The sequence below is a fragment of the Ceratotherium simum genome, chromosome 15 (assembly GCF_057802395.1).
Source record: "Ceratotherium simum simum isolate JZ-2026a chromosome 15, ASM5780239v1, whole genome shotgun sequence".
Taxonomy (NCBI): Eukaryota; Metazoa; Chordata; class Mammalia; order Perissodactyla; family Rhinocerotidae; genus Ceratotherium; species Ceratotherium simum.
In genome coordinates, this window is record NC_141914.1 from 37,953,884 (window position 1) to 37,975,087 (window position 21,204).

At 36.1% G+C, this 21,204-nt stretch overlaps 1 protein-coding gene across 2 annotated transcripts in view; it reads right to left on the reverse strand.

Moving 5' to 3' along the window:
* The window catches only part of VPS8 (VPS8 subunit of CORVET complex), a 244,235-nt gene that overhangs the window by 68,077 nt on the left and 154,954 nt on the right, over positions 1–21,204 (reverse strand). For both annotated transcript variants that reach the window (XM_014783113.2, XM_087439905.1), the window contains exons 36-39: positions 11,672–11,819; positions 8,127–8,216; positions 5,059–5,101; positions 1,617–1,720 (exon numbers count right to left, since the gene is read on the reverse strand). In XM_014783113.2, coding sequence (XP_014638599.1) covers positions 1,617–1,720; positions 5,059–5,101; positions 8,127–8,216; positions 11,672–11,819 — 385 coding nt within the window. The remainder of the gene's footprint in view (positions 1–1,616; positions 1,721–5,058; positions 5,102–8,126; positions 8,217–11,671; positions 11,820–21,204) is intronic.

Consider the following 21,204-nt stretch of genomic DNA (forward strand, 5'->3'; position numbering starts at 1 on the left):
AAAGATTAAACAACTATGGGAATTATGGATACAGAAAAGAATGTGTTATTAACCTGAATGAGGTGAAATAACATTAAAATTAAGAGGAATGGAGGAGAGAGGTTGGAGCAAGCAGGAGCTCGTGAAACTTTTCTTATTGGGTTGGCATCATAGATATTATAAAACTGAAATGTGATTATAAACATAATTCTAATCTATTATAATTATTCAGAGTTTTTCTTAACTTCAGTGAGATTTATTATAATGAGATAGTATGGTGAAGAAATATTTATTTGAAATTCAGAAATTCTTCAGTTTTACATAAGCTTCCTAAATGAGATTAAATACTATATTTATTTTTAAAAGCAAGCATTATTTGATCCAATTTTTCTAAAATTATGTCAACCTAGGCAGATAAACATCTAAAGTGATATTCACAAAATGATAATGATGGTTATTTCTGGATGATAGGATGGATACAGGGTAATTTTTAAAAACATCCTTCTGTGTAACTTTCTGTATTGCAGGATTTTAAAAAATGATAGGATGTATCATTTTACACAAAAAAAGTTTGTTTAATAAAGAAAAAATCGCATCTACTATGTAAATGTGTTTGTTACATATAATTTATGTTCTAAAGGGTTTTCAAAATTTATGACCTTAAAAAATCCTTGACAAAAACGTGAAGGAGAAATTTACCCATCTCATAAGAACAGAAGACATACCAAGTTTATTATTTTCACTGTAACATGTATAGCTAAAACTATATATAAAAAATTTACCCTGCTTCTCATTTCAGAAACCCAGGCAGTGGAAGAGACCAGGTGGTAGCAAGTTGGAGGCCAGAGCCTGGAGGGGTAGGCACAGATACGGCCGTATCACGCTGCCAACTTTCCTTCTTAAAACTACTGCAGAATTTAGTAAGTCACATCTCGCCCCCTTAGTTTCTGCTCCACGGCTCTAACTCCCACCTGCACCAGGTGCTCCACTACTTACACCTCCTTCAGTTTTGCGCTCTCCCTTTTTGCAGTCTGGAATCTGTTACAGCAGTGGTTCCAACCTTGGCTGCACAGCAGAATCATCTGGGAAACTTGAAAACATACTGATGACTGGGTCCCAGCCCCAGAGACTTGAATTTAATTGACCTGGGGTGCAGTCTGAGTGTAGGGATTTTTCAAAGCTCCCCAGGTGACTCTAATGTGCAGCCAAGGTTGAGAACTACTATATCATAGGCTTCTTTGACCTTTTTCCAGCCCTCTCTGTATCCCTTGAGGGTTTTCCTCAGGTTCTTCATGCTCACTTTCATCCACAGGGAATAGAAGGGATGATAAATGACACATCCACAGCACCACTACACAGAATACACAAAATCTCAGTCCAAAGAGAACAAGGACATCTAGTCTTCACATACCTAACTTTTGCAGCACAGCCAAATCTAAGAATATAAAGTCTTTTGTGAGAACAAAGAAGACAGCACTCCTATAATAACTTTAGGAGTCTTATACTCCTGGAAGCAATAAACAGTGATTCAAGTCCAGTTGAATTAAACCTAGGTAGCTGAGAGGGCAGTGGAAATAGTATTAATTCCCAGCTTCAGACCAGAACAGACTTAAATGCCTAAGTAGTCATTCTCCTACCTCTCGCTGCTGCTGGTTCAAATTATGTGAATTTCTCTGGCAAAGGGCAATTGTCTCTACCATGGTATCTTCAACATCCTTCAATGAGGAATCCTCTTTGGTATCTAGATTCAGAAAAATTGTTAACATCACTTAAGGATATATTACTGATAATCTCAGAGCTTCTGCAAAAAATTAAGCCATTTTTTTCTTTGCATAGCCTTAGTTTTCTATTATAGAATCATCTGTAAGACCTGATACAGAGGTTTAGTAGTTAAAAAACAGATAATTCTGTGCAAAGGGGTATTCCATATAAAAGTTGGACATTCACAGGACATTCAAAGCACATCGTACTTAGCATTTTAATCTTCTTTAGCTAGGCAAAATCCTCAATCATCTGTTTGTGGATTAGTTAATAGAGAGATTATCTTTCACGTTTCTCGCTCTACCATTTCTTCCTCCACCTATTTCTTAAATGTAGGTAATTCCTCCAAAATATCATCTGTGGCCATTTGCATTTTCCAATAATTTCAGCCACTCTTGTGGTTTCGACTCTCACGTCCTTGCTAATAATTTTCGAGTACACACTTCCGGTCCTTAGTGCTTTCATAATCTGCAGGTTGAATTTTCGACAGACTCTAGGACTCTATCTCCACGTGGATGTCCTCTAACCACCTTAAAATTTATATGTGCAAAACCCACCTCATTTTTCTCACTTCAAATCTGTTCCTCCCCTACATTTCCAAACTAAGTTAATGGAACCATCATCTTTAAGTCAATCAGTTTATAAATCTTCATCATCTTTGATGCTTCCCTCTCCTTCACCCACACATTCAAATAAATTGCCAATTTTGTTGATTCTACGTCCATACTCTCGTACGCCCACTACTTTTACCCTGGTGGAGCTCTTCATCACCTCATTTGCACTGCAACAGCCTCTTAACTAAACTTCTGACTTCTGAATCTTGCTTCCTTTATTCTCTTTTATACTGTCACTAGAGTTTTCCTAAGCACAAGTCCAAACACGTCTGTCCCATCCACAAAACCATCACACACTTCTAATTTTCAAAAACAATGTAAGTAAACCTCTGACTCTAAGTAAACATGGTAAACATTGTGGCTCATCTTCTCACCCTGTGCCCTTGCATTACCAGATTATTTCTTACTCTCTGAAGTTACCAGCCAGGCACTTTCATGTTCATGTTCTCAGCCTAGAGGCCTTTCCTTGCTTTTGCCTATCAAACTCCTATTCATCATTCCAGTCTTACCTCAGAGGTCACGTCTTCCACAAAAGTATCTCTGATTCATCAGTTACAAACAGTTCCCCACTTTTCCACATCCTTTGCCACTCTCACTGTACCTCTTTTATAATACTTGATACTACCAGCATTAGAAGTTTTTATTTATGTATCTATCTCCCTCATGAGACTGTAGTTCTTTGGGTGAGGACTGTGTTTTAGCCATCTATGCATAAACCATAGGAATTAGCACATTGTCTTGCAAATAGCAAATCCTCCAAAATTCTTATGCATACTGAAAAAATTGAATCTGAAAGTAAATGGTAGACATGAGACTATTACTGAGAAATTTATCCTCATTGGAATTCAAAGAGCTGGCTTCTCTAGACATACTACCTGCAAATCATTGTAGTGATTTTGGGGAAACATTCTTATTTTTCCCTCAATCTTTCATGTCTACAAAAATTATTCTTATAACAAAAAGAAAAATATCATAAATGCAACAAACCTAACATAGTCAATTGACTGAACATATACTGACAGTACAAAAATAATAATTAAATGTTTTAGCTGGGCTAAATATGGAAAAATCAATCACATGTTTACTGAGGTTCCACAAAGATTCAGTATAATACCTATCCCCTACGACCTAACCATCAAAAAATATAGATAAATAAGTAATCTCCAGAGAATTAGGGTAAATGTGTTTAGGGATATGTGTGAGCCAAGGGGTCCAAGAAACATGCTGGTGTGTTAGAGAGGTAGGACAATCTAAAAATCACTCATCAAGTGATTCTCTGAACTTTGGGAGGGCTATTTTGAAAAACGTCAAGTAATATGAAGACAAATAATCCAATTCAAAAGTGGGCAAAGGACTTGAACAGACATTTCTCCAAAGACGACATAAAAATGACCAATAAGAACATGAAAAGGATGCTCAACATCACTAATCATTAGGGAAACGCAAATCGAAACCACTTCACACCCATTAGGATGGCTATTATCAAGAAAACAGACGATAAGTGTTGGTGAGGATGTGGAGAAACTGGAACCCTTGTGCACTGCTGATGGGAATGTAAAATGATACAGCTGCTATGGAAAACAATATGATGGTTTCTCAAAAAATTAAAAATAGAATTACCATTTAATCCAGCAATTCCACTTCTGAGTATACACCCAGAAGAAATAAAAGCAGGGTCTTGAAAAGATATTTGTACACCCATGTTCATAGCAGTATTATTCACAAGAGTCAAAAGATGGAAGCAACCCAAGTGCCCATCAGCAGATGAATGGACAAACAAAATGCAGTATATACATAAAAGGGAATATTATTCAGCCTTAAAAAGGAATGAAATTCTGAAACGTGCTACAACACGGATAAATCTTGAAGACATTATGCTAAAGCAATAAATCAGACACAAAAGACCAAATATTATATGACTCCACATATATGAGGTAATTAGAGTAAGTAGTCAAATTCACAGAGTCAGAAAGTGGAATGGTGGGTGCCAGGGACTGAGGGGGCAGGAGGCAATGAGGAATGATTGTCTAATGGGTACAGAGTTTCAGTTTGGGAAGTTGAAAATGTTCTGGAGATGAATGGTGGTGGTGATTGCACAACAATGTAAAGGTACTTAAGCCATTGAACTGTAAACTTAAAAATGGTTAAAATGGTAAATTTTATGTTATGTATTCTTTACCACAATTAAAAAAATATATATATATTAAATTTTAAGGAAAATAATGAGAATTATACATCTATCCATGACAAAGCCATTCAAGATCCTAAACTGTCAATTTTTACTGCTCTGTGCTAAAATTATATAAATTCAGTACAGAAACACTGGCTATTATTTACTGATTAGAAGTTCTGATTTGCTGTTGCTCAGCATATTATAGTAATTTTTAGGACATTAGTTATGCACCTCATTTACATATCACCGAAACAGTACAGAAATATAACCAAAAAAATAATACCAGTGAAAAGTGCTTAATTTTCTGTACACTGAACTCCACTGCCAATGTGCATCACAAAGTCACAACGGCTTATATGATTTCCTATTAAGAGCCCTTGAAACTGAACTAAAATTAACATCGATGTTAGATAAAAGGTAATTATGCAGATCAATGTGATTATTACTTAATAAATGCAGTTTATTAGACAACATCTTTTACAACATGGGGTCCACTGGAGAAAAAGTTGTAAATTACACTCAAGAACTTACTTTCTTCTTGATGTGTTATCTCTTGCAGTTTGCTTTGTAGTCTCTAGGAGGTAAAAAGAATGCAGGGGGTAAAAGGAACACTTTGTATTTCTAACCCACCAAATATTTAAATTAACATATTTTAAAGAAAAATCCTCAAGAAACAATAAGGTTATTAAGAATGATTTCTTACTGTCAATCAGAAGAGAGTTCTGGTGTATACAGAAAGCAGAGCTAGCAGTATGGGAAGGGACCCAAAATATCATGTGTCACTTATTCCGCCCCACTTCTGCTTCTGTTGTGCCACCACACGGTCATTGTTGACATTCTTTAGGCACAGTAATGAGGGTTAGGATGTATCTATGCATCGGATAAGGAAATAAAACTTATACTGGGTTATGAGAAAAATGGGTGGGTGGGAATAAGAAAGGACATACAAGTCTATCCCCATAGCATAGGGGACAGTCTTGAATGTGACATCTCCTAAATATGCAGAAATAGTGTCCACTGTTCTACTGAATTCTAGACCCTTAGATATCCTTAACTGATATTCCAAAGGCTTCTTAATATACATTGAAACTGACCTTAATACATCCCTTTTACCCAAAATTTGCTCCTTTTCTTGAGGTCACTTATAGGCCAACGTTAAGCCAAAAATCATAGAATCATCATTAACCATTCTCTCTCATTCACCCCACACCATATTCAAATGATCAATAGTTCTCAAATCTACCTCTTCTTCTCACTCCACTGCCACTGCCACACCCAGCTCAAGCCCTCACTGATTCACATCTGTACTACTCAACAGCCTCGCAGGTGCTCTCTCTGCTTCCCGTTTTACCTCCTCCTTCTCTGCATATCCACCACCCCACCCCAGATTCTCCTACAGTGATCAGAGTAGTCTTTATGAAACATTATGTCAGTTCTTTGCTTTAAAACCCTTAGTTGATCCTGTGTGACACCAGAATCAGTCCCAATTCTTTAGCATGTCCTATAAAATCTTTCCAAATCTGGACCTAGCCTTTGTTTCTAACCCGACCTGCGTATTGATAGTTCAGCTCTAGTAAAGCTGCTGGCTGCTCTTCTAGCAGTTCATATTTCTTTGTATTCCCACACCTTTGCAAATGATGGTCTTATTCCCTAAAAGGATCTCTTGCTTCCCTTTCCTCCATCTATGCCAGGAATACCTTTATATATCCTTTAAAACTAGGTTCATGCTATCAACTAATAAATTACAAGGAAAAAAGAGATGTAGGGGTAAGTCACTTGCAGATTAAAAGAGATTAAGAGCCTACACAAAGCCTCTGTAGAGTATTCTTCCTGGCCTGTTTTACAATTATATGGCTAGAAAAAAACTAGAAGCCAATATGGAGCACTTTTTGATATAAAAAGGACATCTCTAATCTATTCCTAGCTAGATGACAATATTTAAAAAACAGATATAATACTTCACACCCATTAGGATGGCTATTATCAAGAAAACAGAAAATAACAAGTGTTGGTGAGGATGTGGAGAAACTGAAGCCCTTGTGCTCTGCTGGTGGGAATGCAAAATGGTGCAGCTACTATGGAAAACAGTACGGCAGTTCCTCAAAAATTAAAAATAGAATTACAATTTAATCCAGCAATTCTATTTCTGGATATATACCCAGAAGAAACGAAAGCAAGGTCTTGAAAAGATATTTGTACACCCATGTTCATAGCAGCATTATTCACAATAGTCAAAAGGTGGAAGTAACCCAAGTGTCCGTCAACAGATGAATGGATAAACAAATGCAATATAATACATAAAATGGAATATCATTCAGCTTTAAAAAGGAATGAAATTCTGACATGTGCTAAACATGGATAAATCTTGAAGATATTATACTAAGTATAATAAGCTAGACAAAAAAAACCAAACACTGTATGATTCCAAGAATATGATGTACATAGAGTAATCAAATTCAAAGAGTCAGAAAGTAGAATGGTGGTTGCCAGGGGCTGGGGCAGGGAGGGAGGAATGGGGAGTAACTGTCTGATGGGTATAGAGTTTAAGTTTAGGAAGTTGAAAAAGTTCTAGAGATGGATAGTGGTGATGATTGCACAACAATGTGAATATACTTAATGCCACTAAAATGGTGAATTTTATGTTATGTATATTTTACAACAATTAAAAAAATGGAAAAAACTTTTTTTTGAAAAATTGATAGAATACCAACTGTTGGTGAGAATTGAAGCAACTCTCATTGACCAACTCTCAGCAACTCATCCCACACTATTGGTGGGATGCAAAATGGTATAACCACTTTGGAAAGAGGTCTGTAATTTCTTATAAAAGTAAACCTATACCTATGCTGTGACTCAGCAATTCCACTCCTTAGGATTGACGCCAGGGAAATAAACACATTTGTGTACAAGAGTGATCATAGCAGCTTTATTCATAACAGCCAAAAACTAGAAATAGCCCAGGTGTCAATCAACATGAGAATGGATAACTGCAGTATGTTCATACAATTAAATACAACTCAGCAATAAAAGGAACAAATTACTGATACATGAAATAACAGAGGTAAATCTCAGAAACATTATGCTGAATGAAAGCAGAATTATACAGTAGTACCTGTCGTATGATTCCATTAATATGAGTGAATAGAACAGGCAAAACTAACTCACAGTGAAAAAAATCAGAAGAGTGGTTATCTCTGTGGGGATGGGAGAGGGAACAGACTGTGAAAGAATGTAAGAGAACTTTCGGGGGTGAAGGTAACGTTCTGTCTTGTTAGGGACGAGGGCTACATAGCTGTACGCACTTGTCAAACTCATTAAATGGTACACTTAAGACTTGCGCATTTTGTTGTATGTAAATTTTACCTTAAAAGAACCACAAAGAAATACTGAACTCTAGTCAATGACACGCATGATAAAAATATTTAGAGGTAAAATGTACTAGTGTCTGCAACTTACTTTGAAACATAAGAAATTAAGATGGACTGATGAAAACTTACACAGTGTTATACGTCAATCATATCTCAATTAAAAAAAGATGGACTGATGAATGGATAGAAGAACAGATAGAAACATGACAAAGCAAATATAGAAAATGTTACCTTTAGCATTATTAAGAAGGCACCATGAATATCTCCTTTCTTTTCTAATAGATAAGCAGTGACTTCATGAAGTTGATACTTCTGGGTAATCTAGGAAAGAAGAAAAGATAAAGATTTTTGTTCACAAATCTTGTCTGTGGAGTAGGAAGATCCTATTAAGGATGAAAATACAGCATGATAATAAATAAAGAATTCATACCTTTGTAGTATGCTACTTTACAGTATAATATGCAAATATTTTACTTTCTAGTTTGATAATGGCCCATTTGGCAGTTCTAACTGGACAATGTTCATTCATTTTTTTTCACTGATTTATTTAAAAAATTGTTATGCATCTGAATGAGGTCTACTGGAGAAAAAGTAACACATATACATAAATAGTAATAATATAAACCAGAAATTGTTAAGTGTAATTATACCGAAAATATTTAGAACAAAATGACAAATAAAACACTCCATATCAACTTGTGGGATCTTAATAAAAATTAATAAACTAAGAGTTTCTAATAAGTGAAAAAGAAATACCAATTAAGCTAAGAAGATAAAAGAAAGAAAATAAATACAGGAAGGAAACAATAGAGAAACAATAAAGAAGTTTAACAAATCCAAAGTTAGTCTTTGAAAAAACTAATAAAGTAGAATAAAACTTTCTTAGTAGTAAGAAAAAAGAGAGGCACAAATAACATATTAACAGGTTAAAAGATTAAAGGAGAAAAACATGTGATCATCAATAAATGCAGATAAAATATTTTATAAAATGCAGCACCCAGTCTTGACAAAAACAAACACAAACATGAATAGGAATGGAACTTTCTTAATTTAATAAAAATTATCTTTTAAAATTCTATAATAAACACCATATTTAATGTAAAATGTTAGACACATTCCTTTGTAAATCCGGAACAAGGCAAGTATGCATACTATCACTGCTTCTATTCAATAATATCCTTGAGTTCCTAGATATCTGATAAGAGAAAGAAAAAAGTATATGACTGGAAAGGAAAAAAACCAAAACTACTATTATTCTTAGAAAATATCATTGCCATAAAAGAATCTAGAAACTATTTGAATGAAAAAAGAATTCAGCCTGGTTGCTAGATACAAAACAATGTACAAAAATTATTAACAGATAGAAGCAGAAATCAATAAAAAAATTTTTTCAAAAAATTTCCTTTCACAACGTTAAGAAAAGGTATAAGTTTCTAGGAACAAATTTAAGAAAATATGTGCAAGAACCTCGTATAAAATATTACATAAAAGTTATAAAACCTCACCAAACAGCATAGCAGCCATTTTGAAAAGATAACCATGTTTCTGAATATGAAGACTCATCTTATGGTATAAGATGTTAATCCTCCCTGAATTAATCTATAAATTCACAGTATTTTTTCATCAAAATCCCAGAAGAATTTTTTTAAAGGAACCAGACAATGTGATTCCTAAATTGATACTAAGAGGCCAAGAGCAGCCAAAGAATTTTAAAGAAAAAGAATGAGGAGGAAAGACTCTTCTTTCAAATAATAAGCCTTATTATAAAGCTATATTAATTAAAACATGTGGTATGGGTATAAGGAAAGACAAATAACTAAGGGAACAGAACAGAACCCACAAACAGATCCACATATATCTGGGAGTTTGGTATGCAGCAGTGTGGCATCATAAATCAGGGAGGAAAAGACAATAAAATGCCACATGGACCATTAGCTATCCATGTGGGAAAAAATATACAAATCTCGCTCTTGATCTGTTTATAAAAATAAATTCCAGATGAATGAAAACCCTAAATGTAAAAAGATAAACTACAGAACTCATATAAGAGGATATCTTTTATGCCATCAAAGTAGGAAAGGATGTAAGACTCACACAAAAAAGTTTAAATCTTAAAGGAAAAGACTGATAAATTAAAATAGAAATCACTAAAAACCCAGTTAAAAGATGTGCCACAATAGACTGGAAGAAGGCATCTCCAACACATAATATCAGCAAAGGATTAGAGATGTAGAAATTAGAAAGAACTAGAAATCAAGAGAAGGGCAAAAACTCAGTAGAAAAAAGGGCAAATGATATGAATAGATAATTCAGAGAAAAGAAAATCAAAAGAGTCATTAAACATATGGAATGATGTTCAATGTCATAAGTAATCAACGATACCCATTACACGGGCAAAAATTAAGAAGTCTAAAAATATTAGAAATCAGTGAGAATGTGGAAAAACAACAAATATCAAACACTGATGATGAGAATAGAAACAAATAGGAAATCAACTTGATAATATCAGTAGAATTAAGCTACTCTATTGTCTCAAGAATTCTACTTCTAGGTGTATTACTTAGAGAAAGGTCACATGGACACACAGGGAGATATGACATGGATGTATAATGTAGCATTGATTATAAAGTAAGAGACTGGAAACAATATGAATGTCTATCAACAGGGAAATAAACAAGCTGTAGCAAATTCATTCAACAGAATATTATATGACCATTAAAATGAATGAACTAGATCTACATGCATAAAAATTGATAAGTTAAAAAAACATTTAATGAAAAAAGAAATTTGCAATAGGATATGTACTATGCGATACAATTAATACAAATTCCAAAAACATCTAAGACTGTATCATGTATTTTATGGGTCAAAATATACATAGAAAAAATAAAAAACATGCATGGGAAGGGTAAATTTCCCATCTTCAGGTTGGTGGTGACCTCAGGGGAGAGAAGGGAACATGACACATAAAAGCTGGTTTATTTCTAAAACAAACAAACAACAAAACAATAAAGATCTGAAGCCAGTATGGCAAAATGTTAACCTCTATAAAATTGGGCGGGTGGGTATATAGGTATTTGATATTCTGCACATTTCTATATATTTGAAATATTTCATAATTAAAAAATTTTAAAGTGTGTGGGCAGTTCAAGAGATGGATATAGAAAATATAGGTTACTGTTTCATGAGTATTGACAGCAAAGGAAAGGAAATACAATGGTAGCCTAAAAACAAATTTTAACAGGGAACATACTAACTTCTCATAGTAGCTTCTTTTATACATATATAGACATATATATTATATAGACACATACATACATATATTCATTTTCTTTTGGAAACAGGAGAAAACAAGGGAAGAGAATCAAAGCAATGACGGTGCCAAGGCTACCGAATTCCCTTCAGCCTATTAAGTCTTATGGTGCAGCAGGACTATTGAACCATCAGTGCCCGCAAACAAGAGCTTGGTTTTTTCCTTATAATATTTTTATTGTATTCCTTTTTCTAGACTTATTGTGTTGGCTAGAATGTCTGTGAAACTTGATTAATAACAATGATGGATATGTGTTGTTTCTGACTTTACTAGAATAAACGGGGAAGCAATGAAGAGCACGCACCATGGAGTCAGACTGTGTGGGTTCAATCTCAGGTGCTACTACTCACTAGCTATAAACTTAGGCAAGTAATTCACTATGTGAGTCTCCCCTTGCTCATTTGTAAAACGGTGAATGATTAGGAAAAGTTCACGCTTGTCTTCTCTACACTATTGGTCTTACCTGAATAGTTTCTTCTAGGCGGTAGCACTCAAGGACTTGCAGCGTCTCTATAACTTGGTCTGGGTTGAACTGACACAACAGCTCAATGAACTGCTCTGTAATACAGGGAGACAGCTGCAGCAATTCTTGATTTATATGAATACCTTCCCTGAAAACATAAAAGGCAAGAGAATAGCATTATTTAATCACATCTATAATTAAAGCTACCGGTAAAAAGTATGTTACCTTAAAACCAAGACTACCTTCTGGTCAGGTAAAATGGTGAATTAAAAGTCTCACTGTTACTCAGGTTATTAGGGTGAACTGTATGTTACATCAGAGGCATTCTAAACCACAGTATTTCTCAGTTGACACTGAATAATTACGGAAATGATATTCAGTGGAGGCTCCTCTGAATAATACCAAAAGTTGTACTGTTGCTCTAAAAGAATCAAAGGTGATGCAATTCAGTTTAAACAAGTTGATCACTCAGTAACTATACATAATAAACCATCTTTCAGTCTCAACAACTGTTCCTACTATACTCCCCTTATAGCACCAATCATACCACGTTGTAATTACTTCTTTAATTGTCTAGCTTCTCTAAAAGACTATAAACTCTGAGGTAGGCACCAGTTACCTTCTTGCTAATGCATTCTCAAAGCTGACAACAGTGCCTTGCATGTAGTAAGGGCTGATGATTTGGGTGTTGTTAAAACAAATAGAAAAGCGGATGAATAACAGGATACACAGTATTTATGGGTTCATTTGCCTTGTCTGCCAGCTAGTCACAAAGCCCACTATTCGCAATGCTTACACAAAAGCTGTGGAAGTGGAGTATTAGTTTTATCATGGTGCACACACAACTACTGGTGGCCAAAAGGAACTATTTAGGAAATCAACTGCTGTTCATTGAAGACCCAAGAATCATCTCTCTTGCTTCAAAAGAAATCAGTTCCTTCTGAGAGTCCTATCTTCTCTTCAGAATTCCTCAACTAAAGCTCCTTATAAGAATTGAAATAGGGTTAATAAGATACAAAAATGACTGCTTGGGAAACTAACCTTCTGAAGAAAGGTTAAGGCAGATAGCCTAAAGCAACACTTTCCAGCTTTTCTCATATCATGGCACACAGAAAGCGATAATATTTGTACGGCCCATGGGAGTGAAATAAGATCAATGACAGGGCACTCGGGGTGCCTCAAGAGCCACCCCACGAGCTGAGGGGATCAGTCTCTTAGCACACCTGGAACCCCTGTGTGGCGCACCAACAGCCACAGGTAGGAATCTCTGGACTCCAGAGAGAACAATCTGGGGGTTATAATTATTCTATAAATGACGGTAAGTAGCTCTCCTATTTTTACTAGTAAGAGACTTCAGTTACAGAAGGAGGAACTATATTTAGACATAGGAAATCTTTCCTAAATGAAGAGCTTTGTGACACTCAGTCCTGACCAGAGGTTGGGTGATGCACTCCAGAAGTTCTGCTGCTTGGGGCTTTCAATACTTGCTGATGGGCTAATTCAGTATCTCTTCAAATTGGCTGTAAATCCCAAAGATTGAGTTTTCTTTTTTCTTTTTAATTTCACAACTGTCTTTAATGTAGAATTTTTGTTAAGTGACTTGCTATTCCCTATGAAGACCACCACCTTAGTTCTTACTTAACTTGAAAATTATCTGTTTAAGTGTCTGTGTCACAGCTATACTATAAACTCTGAGAGCAAAGACCGTGCTGGTTCATCGTGGCTTCCCCAGCAATAGCATAGTCTTGGCACATAATAAATAGGTGCTCAGTAAACGTACATTGCATTGACCTGAACTGACTGGAAATAGTGCACTGGATTGCCTTCAAACAGAGGGAACCAAATATAGGATAGAGGGGTGAAAATTAAAAGGACTAGGGCTATAAAGTCAGATATAGCTGGGAATAAATCCTGTCAGAAAGTTCTGCAGGGAGAAAATAGAAGATGTACATGATAAACCCAGGGAAATGATAGTTCTCTACGTAGGATCAAGGTGGTGTCTCAATACGACACTATTAGGTAAAAGAGAAAGGGAATGCTAATCAATGTTTCTCAACGTTAAGGTAAGCCAGTGTGCCTTCCAGATGTTTTCACCATATTGTAGGTGGTGGTAATATTTTATCTAAACCAGGCTTCTGCTAATGTTTTACAAATGCAAGACTATGGAGCAAATTAAGATTAAACATAAGCATCTGCCGATGAATCACAGTATTTAATTCTTTCCAGAACATTTATTGACAAAACTCTTTACAAGAATTGAAGATGTGAATATGCATCAAACCAAGCAAATCACCTAGATGAATAGATTTTTATGCATTCATTTGTGAGGGAAATAATGTGTCTGCTGGGAAATGATCAGGCAACATCAACATAACCAAAACTTTAATAAATTGTAGCATTAATGAATTTACCCCCATTTCTGACTGTTGTTTATCAGTCTTGCACATAAATACAATTTGTTGTACTCATTTCCCAAAGCTATTTCTGTTAGTCTTCTATGAGCTACCTGCTTTGCCATATACCCACTGCTAACTTTAATGGCTGTCAAGATTATGTATTTTAGACCTAAATTGTATCTACTTTTTTGGGATTTCTATTTTAATCATAGCATTGACTTATAAGATATAAACATTTAACTATAAATAAAAGGGAGAATTTTACAAGGCACACATAAAGCTTTACCTTGTCAGCTTTAAAAGAAAGCATATGTTTGCCTTGTGAAACACACACACACATACCAATCACACCCCAAAATGCAGGTTGGAGAAAATATCCACTCTTACTCAGGTTGTGAAAATAATTTAAAATTATAATCTTGTACATTAGGCCATTTCTGGGGAAGGATAAACTATCAGTTTTGAAAAAATTACATTAAATTGATTCTAAAATTTAAATTCTGATTTCAGAACATTTGCCAGAGAAAATAAAAGTTGCACGGGAATGAAAAAAGTCTGGTCTAGTCCTTCCTCTTCACTCTAAATACTACACAAAAATAGGCCAGTCTAGAGTACTCTTCTAGATTTCCGAGGACGAGGATTTCACAATCTCCCTCAGTAACTTGTTTTGACAGCTGAGGGCCACCTCAGCTTAGCCTAAATCCTGACTGCTTGAATTCTCTGTTCATTCCCATATATCCAGTCCTTGGAGGTGGTGGCATACTGAGGACTACTTGGTACCTTTTAGACTGAAAAATCAAATATATCACTCACAACACCCAAGAGTAAAGAAAATTATTTTCCATTCAAATCAAGTTGCTTCACAAGGCTGCTCAGCTGAACTTTTAGCTTTCCATGTTAAAAATGCCACAATGTAATCCCCTGTCAACTGAACAAAACATAAGTGAGTGTGCCACTCTCACACTTTAATACTTTAATGTATTAAAAAATACTTTAAATGTGATTATTATAGGTAGCAAAGACAATACTTACAAAATTTGTATGAAACTGTAACATAATTATTAATAATGTTCCCCAAGTTGGACAGGCAACTGGCTTAGATGGAAACCTGTCCTGTGACAAGAAGGAATCCAGTAGCGTGCTTTGGTCTCTTTGAGCTCCATTATGACCCTTTACATTGTGCACAGCTGCCAGTATCCCTCACACAGGAAGAACCACAGTCCCTTACATGAGGGACAGACCAAAGCAGACAAGTGCACCATTCTGTCTAACAGTAAAGATTCTGCCGCATCAAATGATGTAACAGCAGATCGAAGATAGATCTTTGGGGGATTTGGTCACTTTCCATCTCCCAAGTTTGATTAATAATTAAATGTCAAAATACCCTCCTTCACATCTTAACAGAATTTTTATTATCTCTCTGATATTCATGAAAAAGAAAATGTACTGTTTTGTAGGTTTTCCTGCATAAGCGGGAAGAATGGCCTTTATAAGCTAACAGAAATGAGCCAAATGATTTCAGGGACAGAAAAAATAATTTACTTCCATAACCTTATCAAGTATAAACAGTATCTGGATCATTCCAATGCTGTACAGATTTCAATTAAAAACTCAGAGAGTACCTAAAACAAATTTTCCAAAGTGCCACTATTAATAACACTAATAAGAAGAATGCTGCAGTTACCTGCAGTGTATATTTTCTTCCTAAGGCAAAGCTCTCCTTATCACTAAAATCGGCTAGTGATCCTACTAGCAAAGATTGTCTTAATGTGGCCCAAGCAGAAAAAGACTGGAAAGATGCAGATCCTGGCATCTCTGCATCATACTAAATTGGTGCACTTTCAGGTTTAGGTGAGAAACCTGGTGCCATTCTCTGCCCCAAGTGATAGACGGAATTGGAAGAGATGGAAGAGGGGCAGTTCTGTGACCTCACCACAGAGACATTCTTCAAACAGTTTCCAGAAATAGTTTTTGAAATGACGCTGGGTCAGACTACTACACATCTATTATGATATCCACATATAATTCTGAACATATAGAGAACACAGACTTCTTGTTTCTGGTCTGGCATTTAAGTTAACACTTCCATCCTCACAGGAAAAAAGCTGACCAAACTGAAAATCAACAACTCTTCTTGGATCCATCTGACAATTGAGGTCATAGGGCAAACTGCCGCCACTGAAATTAGAAAGAGATAGACAGCAGATACAAAGAATCACAGCTTATTGGAGCAGAAGCCAAGCAAGAGAAACCACTGCTAACCGGAGCCAGTCCTGGGACAGAAAAACTTAAACTGTAACTGACAAAATGCTGGAGGTTCAGTGTAGAAAGCTGAGAGTTAAAAATTCCAGGGGGGCCAAGTCTTGGAGGGGAGTTCCCTTACTTTCATGAGTTTTACCTCCAGGAGGCCCACCAGATTCTCACTGTGAAGATTGGAAAAAAATCCCATCATGCTTCCAGCAGTGGGGAGGGGAAAAGTGGCCATTCTGAAATACACCCAGAGCATTTTGTTCTTCTTAACAAGGCCTGCTGTTATGGACTGAATTATGTCCCCCCTAAATTCATATGTTGAAGTCTTAACTCCTAGTATCTCATAATGTGACCTTATTTGGAAACAGGGTCTTCGCAGATGTAATTAGTTAAGTTAGGATGAGGTTATACTCGAGTAGGGTGGACCCCTACTCCAATATGATCAATGTTTTAAAAGAAGTGGAAATTTGAACACAAACGTACACACAGGGACAACACCACGTGACGATGAAGGCTGAAATCGAGGTGATGCTTCTACAACCTAAGGAACGTCAAAGATTGCCAGCAAACCAACAGAAGCTAGAGAAGAGACACGGAACAGATTCTTTCTCACAGCCTGCAGAAGGAATCAATCCTGCTAACACTTGATCTTGGATTCCTAGCTTCCCGAACTGAGACAATAAATTTCTGTCATTTAAGCCATACAGTTTGTGGTGCTTTGTTAAGGCAGCCCTAGTAAACGAATATGACCACCCTCAAGGGAAACTATTTTACCAGAACCTAACCGACTGGGGTTTTATTAGAGCCTAACCAAGTTGGGAGAAGAGAAATACCCAACTCCAGCCCTCTCTAGCCATCCTGTCTCACTTAAAGGGGGGAGGAGTACTAAGAAGTACTTGAGGACACTGCCCAGGGGCACAGCCTCACTAAAGACTGAGGGCTAATCACAGGATATAGAATGCCTCCCCTCCCACCACACCTCACCGCCACATTAATAGGGCTCCTGTATAATAATGGGAATACAACTGAAAGAACTACACATCTCAGACCTTACTTTAGAGGAAGTCTTTAGAGAAACCCAAAGACAACCAGGGAGACAAAAAAAAGGACACTTGAGGAAATTTCAGCCTCAGACACCTAGATCTATAGCAGAGAGTAAACAAAGCCTAACTCCTAGCCAGATAAACACAAAGCTTCACACCAAAGGCCTATTTACCTCAACTTCTTTTACACAGCACATCATGTCTAGCTTTCAACAAGAAATCACAAGACACACTAAAAGACAATACAGTTTGAAGAGACTATCAAGCATCAGAACCAGACTTAAATACAGCAGAGATGTTGGATTTATCAGATGGGAATTTAAAACAATTATAATTAATATGCAAAGGGCTCTAGTAGAAAAAGTGACATGTAAAAACAGAAGAGTAAAGTATGCAGAGAAATGGAAACTCTAAGAAAGGATCAAAAGAAAATGCTAGAAATCAAAAACACTAAAAGAAATGAAGAATGCCTTTGATGCACTCATCAATAGCCTGGACAAAGCCGAGGAAAGAATAAGTGAGCTTCAAGATATGTCAATAGGAACTTGCAAAACTAAAATACAAAGACAAAAATGATCAGGAAAAAAACCAGAACAGAATATTCAAGAACTGTGAGACAAATATAAAAGGTGTAACATACACATAGTGGTAATACCATAAGGAGAAGAAACAGAAAAGGGAACAGAAGAAATATTTGAAGCAATAATGACTGAGAATTTCCCCAAATTAATGACAGATACCAAACCATCCATCCAGAAAGCTCAGAGAACACCAAGTAGGATAAATATCAAAAAATCTACACCTAGGCATATCATATTCAAACTGCAGAAAATCAAACACAAAGAGAAAATCTGGAAACAAATCAGAGGGGGAAAAAAAGTCTTCTATATAGAGGAGCAAAGATAAGAATTATATCAGACTTTTCTTCATAAACCATGCGAGCAAGAAGAGAGTGGAGCAAAATATTTAAAGTACTGAAAGAAAAAACCACCAGCCCAGAATTCCATATCCAACAAAATTATCTCTCAAAAGTGAAGGAGAAATACTTTCTCAGACAAACAAAAATTGAAGGAATATGTCATCAGTAGACTTGCCTTTCAAGAAATGTTAGAAGTTCTTCAGAAAGAAGGAAAATAATATAGTCAGAAATTCGGATCTACACAGAGAAAGGAAGAGTGTTAGAGAAGGAATAAATGAGGGTAAAATAAAATCTTTTATTTTTCCTATTCTTAACTGATCTAACAGAAAACAGTTTGTGCAAAAGCATAATAGTAACAAAGTGTTCAGCAATTATAGCTTACGGATAATTTGAAATAAATGACAGCACTGTTCTAAGGGACAAGAGGGTGGAATTAGGAGTCCTCTGTTGTAAGGCACTTGTACTACCATGAAGTACAACAGTGTTATTTGTAATCGGACTTGGATTAGTTATAATTGTGTATTGCAAATTGAAAAGCAGCCACTAAAAATGTAAAAAAATATATATAATTGATATACTAAGAGAGGAGAAAAAATGGCATTATATAAAAAGCTCAATTAGAACCAGAGAAGGCAGAAAAAAAGTAGAAAACCAAAAAAGAATCAAAAAACAAGGGCAATGAATAAAAACCAGTAACATAAATAGAACAAAAGAAAGGGTAGGACTGTAAAAAGCCACAAAGTATCTTAAAATGTGTCCTTGTTATTGTAAATAGAAAAATATGGGTATTTGGAAAGATTTCTTTAAATACAAATGAAGCACATTTTTTGAAACTTTAGTATGTAGCACTTACATGCCACTTTTCATTGTTTCAGAAATTTTAAAAGCAAAGAGCAGACCCTTCCTAACTATTAACTGCTCTCATTTTTATTAACTTGAGCAAATCTATGGGGGTAAAGAATACAGGGAACATTAAGCTATCTATGTCTCTCCATATCCTCTTATTATCATTCAATCACACACAAATAGTATGTGTGCACACTATTTAATGTTACGTATTTTTCCAATTTAGCATTATTTTTACATTCATATTGCCATGCTTGCCAGTTTGGTATTCAACTATGCTCATTTACCTTAGCGTTTAGCCAGTCTTGACAGTCTAGTGGTTAGGATTCGCCGCTCTCACTGCCATGGCCTGGGTTCGTTTCCTGGTCAGGGAACCACACTACCCATCTGTCGGCTGTCATACTGTGGCAGCTGTGTGTTGCTGTGATGCTGAAAGCTATGCCACTGGTATTTCAAATACAAGTAGGGTCACCCATAGTGGACAGGTTTCCACAGAGCTTCCAGACTAAGACAGACTAGGAAGAAAAATCTGGCCACCCACTTCTGAAAAAATTGGCCATGAAAACGCTATGAACAGCAGCAGAGCATTGTCTGATCCAGTGTGAGAAGGTGAGAGGATGGTGCAGAAAGACTGGGTAGGGTTCCACTCTGCTCTACACAGGGTCACTAGGAATCGACTCAATGGCACTAAACAACAACAAACCTTAGTGTTTATTTAGCCATCTCCCCCAACCTCTTTTTTAAATAGCTTTTTCAGTATGTAAATGTTAATATGGATATTTTAATATTAACCACTTTTTTCTTTCACAGTATTCCCTTAAAATATATTTTCCAAAATGAAATTGCTGGATCAATACACATGTATAACTTTAGAGCTCTTAATACATATAGGTAAACTGCTCTCAAGAAAACAAAGTGGACTAAGAGGGAGGAAGACATACACAAAGGGAAGAATGACAACGTGTAGTGTATCTTATGAAGAAATAGTTCAGTACTGCTGAGAAATAAAGGAGAAAAGAGAAATGGGACAAAGTAAGAAAATCAAGTTGGACAGATACACCTGAATCTGACCAAAACAGGCTTTGGGCACCATGAGGAGTTTGGATTTTACCCTGGATACTGAATGAACTTTGAGAAGGGGAACATTATCATCATTTGCCTGTTTGAAAATGGAACTAGAAAAATTAGGAAGGCTGGTTAGCAGACCAACAAGAGAGACGAGGAGAGAGACGCTGAGTGCCTGAACCAGGGCAGTAGACAAGAGCGGGACACACATGTAAGGGACATTCAAGAGGTGGATTCTGATGACTGATTCCGTGTGGTGTGGCTGAGAAGGTGAGAAGAGTGTGCAAAGGACAGCGAAAAAATCATCACCACTCTCAGGATTTCCTTTAAGACACTTATACTGTAATTGTCTGCTTACTTGTCTATTTCCTCCATTAGAATGTAAATTCTCTAAAGGCAGGGCCCCATCTTATTCACCATTTTATCTCTCATGCCTGTCACAGTGCTTAGTATGCTGCAGCTACTCAGTAAATCGTTAAATGAAATAAATGGGGAGATAATGCCATTTGCTAGGAGAGAAAATAAAAGAAGGAACAAGTTTGGATTGAAAATAAGTGAGTACAATGTTGAGCCATTTCAAAGTCTAGCCCAGCACTTAGTAGATGGCAATCTCATTATAAAGAATTATTGAATAAAGGAATGAAGAAATAAATGCATGTAGGTTATTGCCTCCCTCCTTCCTTCCCTCCCTCCCTCCATCCATCTATCCATCCATCCATGTATCTATCTATCCATGTATCTATCTATCCATGTGTGTATGTATGTATGTATGTATGTATGTGTCCGTCTGTCTGCCTGCCTGCCTGCCCGCCTACCTATCTACCTACCTATCCATCTACCCATGTATCTATCTATCTATGTATCCATGTATCTATCTATCTATCTATCCATGTATCTATCTATCTATATATCTACATATCTATCTATGTAATATGAAAGGTCTGGAGATTAGGAGATGATGATGTGTTAGGATTTGAAAGGTTGAATCTGAGCGGCTGGCAAAATACTAACCAA